Source organism: Austrofundulus limnaeus, unplaced genomic scaffold (genome assembly GCF_001266775.1).
Source record: "Austrofundulus limnaeus strain Quisiro unplaced genomic scaffold, Austrofundulus_limnaeus-1.0 Scaffold866, whole genome shotgun sequence".
NCBI lineage: Eukaryota > Metazoa > Chordata > Actinopteri > Cyprinodontiformes > Rivulidae > Austrofundulus > Austrofundulus limnaeus.
In genome coordinates, this window is record NW_013953268.1 from 93952 (window position 1) to 98200 (window position 4249).

The window sequence follows — 4249 nt, forward strand, 5'->3', positions numbered from 1 at the left end:
TCCTGTCTTCTGTCTCACCTGGTCTCCTGTCTTCTGTCTCACCTGGTCTCCTGTCTTCTGTCTCACCTGGTCTCCTGTCTTCTGTCTCACCTGGTCTCCTGTCTTCTGTCTCACCTGGTCTCCTGTCTCTGGCAGCATGTGGGCTGTGATGGACAGATTGCTTCAGACCAGCAGGAGGACCAGTGTGGGGTCTGTGGAGGAGACACGTCCACCTGTAGGATGGTTAAAGGAAACTTCACCCGCAGCACCAGGAAAGAAGGTGAACCACACAGATCAGCCACAACATTATGACTACACTGCTTTTCATTATTACACATCAGTAGGCGGGGCCTCTCAGGTGAACTTTCTTTTTTTCCTAATGTTGGGAGATAAAGAGAAATGTTCAGACCGAACCTACAGCAGACCAGAATGTCTACTGTGGACCTCTGAAGGTTTACTGTGAGCCTCTGAAGGTCTACTGTGGACCTCTGAAGGTCTACTGTGGACCTCTGAAGGTCTACTGTGGACCTCTGAAGGTCTACTGTGAGCCTCTGAAGGTCTACTGTGGACCTCTGAAGGTCTACTGTGGACCTCTGAAGGTCTACTGTGGACCTCTGAAGGTTTACTGTGAGCCTCTGAAGGTTTACTGTGATCCTCTGAATATTTTTCTTTTTCCAGTATTTGAAGACAGGAAGTTCACCTGATAGGCCACGCCTACTGACAGGTCCAGTGGAGTCATATTTCTATGGCTGATTTCCTGTTAGTTGTTTATCTAACCCTTACTGGTTGTTTTATTGACTCTGTGCTTCAGGTTACCTGAAGATCTTGGATATTCCTAAAGGAGCCAGACACCTCCTTATTCAGGAGTTCAAAGGGAGTCCTCACATTCTGGGTAGGAGGACAGAAGAACCTGAAGACCAAAAGTTGCTTCTGAACTTCTAAAGAAACTGACCCTCTGTTTCACCTCGTAGCTGTTAAGAACCAGGAGACAGGTCACCTCTTCCTCAATGATGAAGATGAGCTACCTGAGTCCAGAAAGCTGATTGAAAAGGGAGTGGTCTGGGAATACAACAGGACTGGTGAGCAGGAGTCCATTCAGACCACCGGGCCACTGAAGTATGATGTCCTGCTTCTGGTCAGTCCCTATCAGAAGAAACAGTTTTTGATGAAGAGGTAAACCAGAAGAAACTTCCACCTTCTGTTTTCTGTTCCTCAGGTTCGTTCACATAATGACTCCAAGGTGACCGTCTCTTACAAGTACATCATCCAGGATGATCTTCGGTCTTCACTGGAGTCTAACCTGGTTCAGGAGGATGCAGTTTTATATGACTGGGCTCTGAAAAAGTGGTCCCACTGTTCCAAACCCTGTGGAGGAGGTGTGTAGAGCCTCACATTCTGTTGGATGATTATCAGGGTACAAACTGTTGTGAACTTGATGGTTTTCTCCGTTCCTGGACTTGATTATGGTTCTTTGGAGTATATGTAGCTTAAACAGTGGTTCACTTGATTCAGTTTATCATTATTTATTAACCTTTATTTAACCAGACAAATCCCACTGAGATCACAGATCTCTTTTTCAAAGGAGGCCTTGGCCTCAAGGCAGTGTAAATATGTATGTTTTTGAACTGGATTTGGATTCACCTGGATGGTCATTTGTACCACCGCTTGTACCGTGGTTGTTAGTTAAACTAAGGGTACAAATGGTTCTGGGCATGATGGTGGTCTTTGTTCCAAGGGACTCAGTACACCAGGTTTGGCTGCAGGAGGAAGGCTGATGGGGAAATGATGGAAAGGACGTACTGCTCCAACATCAACAAACCGAGACCTATCAGCCGCAAGTGCAACACCGAGACCTGCAAGTCTCCACGGTAAGACACAACAGGTCATCACAGTCTGTGGTTTGATGACATTCAGAAAGCAGAGGTAATGTAACATGTGACTGTTCGCACCGTCAGCTGGCTGACTGGCAGCTGGGAAGCCTGCAGCGCCTCCTGTGGTCAGACTGGGTGGCAGCGGCGCTGGGTGAGCTGCCAGCAGGAGTCCAGCAGCGGAAAGCAGCAGCGCTCAGTCAACAGCAGACTCTGTGGTGAAGACCGACCTGAATCCAAACAAACCTGTAACCGATTCCCCTGCCCTGCAGCCTGGAGAGCCGGGCCCTGGACCCCTGTAAGAAGATCTGACAATCTATGGTCTGCCTCGGACCTTATTCTTTCTGAACTACAACTCTTTGTCTTTCTTATAAATCAAAGCAGATGTAGTTCTAAAAAAGAAGACTTGTGTTTATCTGAATTTGTCTGTCCAGACTACCTCTTTCTGACTTTTCTCTCGCAGCTTGTACAGTAACATCTGTCTTTCCTCTGCAGTCTGAGAGCTGTTTGAACCATCTCTCCTCARTGGACTCTCCCTGGTATCCTTGAACATGTCCTCACTCTAACCATTGAGTATTATCTTACTCCCTCTTCTCTGCTTTATCTCCAACTTTTCTCTTTCAGTCGTGTTTAAAATGAACCTTTGCTTCCATGGACCACCTCTAACCCCCTCCTTCTTTCTAGACTATGGCCTCATCCAGAATCTACAATTGTTCCAAAGTGAAGTTTCTAAAAATGTCTTTTTTTCATGAAGAAACACCAAAAACTAGCTAAACCACTGCAGTAACTATGCCAGGTCTTTATATGGTGCTGCCACAAAAATATGCCAACAGGAAACAGAGTGGACCATAAAGCTTACACACTGGGTACAAAATAAAAACACCAAATCCAAGGGTTACCTCCCATCCTCCAACCTTTGGGTAGGTTAGAGGCGGGGTTATAACATAATCAAGCCTCAATCAAAACTTTACATATTGACTAAATGTTGTTCCCATGTGGACTCCCCTGATAATGGCCCCCTCCAGTCAGGATCATGTGAATAAATTGCTGTTCTTTCAGATCCATCTCAATGCTCCACCTTTCTTCTGGCCTATATCTCCATTTTTGCCGCCTCTAACCTCATCCCTGTCCCTCTTTCTGGACACTGACGAACTAACTGCCTGTTTCTAGGTTCAGCTTTTGTAATGCCGCTTGGCCACTTTTCAATGTTTATTTGTAGTTTTAGGATGTTTCGTACAATCTGTTGAAAATCTGGTGGTTATCTTTGGGCAGTGTTCGGTCTCGTGTGGAAATGGGACTCAGGAACGTCAGGTCGCGTGTTTAAACCCTGAAGGTTCGGCTGGAAATTGCAGCGAACATCAACTAATCAGGACACGTTCCTGCCAGGCCCCGCCCTGCAGCGGTATACATCAGCCAATCATGCACCTGATTTGATTAAAAACTGTGAAACTGACAGCTGTTACTGATGGTTTGTCTCCCCCTGCAGGTGACCAGAAGAACGCCATCATCCAGTGGTTGTCCAGGTCCAACCCAAACTTCCCGGCTCCTCAGATCCCCTCCAGTAAGGAACATAAAGATTTACTAAATATTCTCCTTTTAGCCAACGTGTCACTGCATCTGAAGAGTAGGGTTACATAAAACATAAAACTATAAAACATTCTGTGAAACATTTTGAAGAACTGGAGGAGACAGCCTGAAAGGATTGTCTCCACTGCACATTTTATACATGCTTGTTTATAAAATACACATTTACAAAACGAAACGTGACACATGAAAGGTTTGTGAGACGCACAGACTTAACACAGGTGAAACTTAGCTACTGTGTGAGTCCMGGGACATTTAAAGTTTGTAATCCTGGTGTGTTGAATTAATGTTCTCAGTCGTTTGAAACAAATGAATGAAATGAAACTCCAGAGACGTCTTCAATAAACCAATCAACAAGACGACAATTAAAAATTAACTGCAAGTGTGAAACATTTCAAATATTTTCAACTATTCTTCAGAGAATAAACCTAACTGAAGGTCCATCACATTCTTCTTCTTCTCATCTCTACCTGCTTCAGCCAATGAAGCATGAATCCTACCTTCTGATCATCACCTGATCCTTCTCTGGTTCCAGGGCAGCGCTGTCATGGAGACCGCTCTGCATTTTGTCGGATGGAGATGTTGAGTCGGTACTGCTCCATCACTGGATACAAGCAGATGTGCTGCAAGTCCTGCAGCGAGAGGAACTTCAGGAACATCAGCAGCACAAAGTCTCCAGAGAACAGCCGGTGGGACATGTAGGGGAGTAGGACAAAACAGAGATCTGGGACAGTACTGGGATGTGGGACAGTACAGGGATGTGGGACAGAACAGGGATGTGGGACAGAACAGGGATGTGGGACAGAACAGGGATGTGG

The 4249-nt window shown here is 45.7% G+C and overlaps 1 protein-coding gene across 1 annotated transcript in view; it reads left to right on the forward strand.

Moving 5' to 3' along the window:
* The window catches only part of LOC106532992 (A disintegrin and metalloproteinase with thrombospondin motifs 2), a gene marked incomplete in the record, with an annotated part of 38465 nt that overhangs the window by 31165 nt on the left and 3051 nt on the right, over nucleotides 1–4249 (forward strand). The window contains 9 exon segments of the mRNA XM_014029187.1: nucleotides 136–259; nucleotides 791–871; nucleotides 951–1114; nucleotides 1196–1355; nucleotides 1715–1847; nucleotides 1935–2145; nucleotides 3120–3249; nucleotides 3334–3408; nucleotides 3967–4120. Coding sequence (XP_013884641.1) covers nucleotides 136–259; nucleotides 791–871; nucleotides 951–1114; nucleotides 1196–1355; nucleotides 1715–1847; nucleotides 1935–2145; nucleotides 3120–3249; nucleotides 3334–3408; nucleotides 3967–4120 — 1232 coding nt within the window.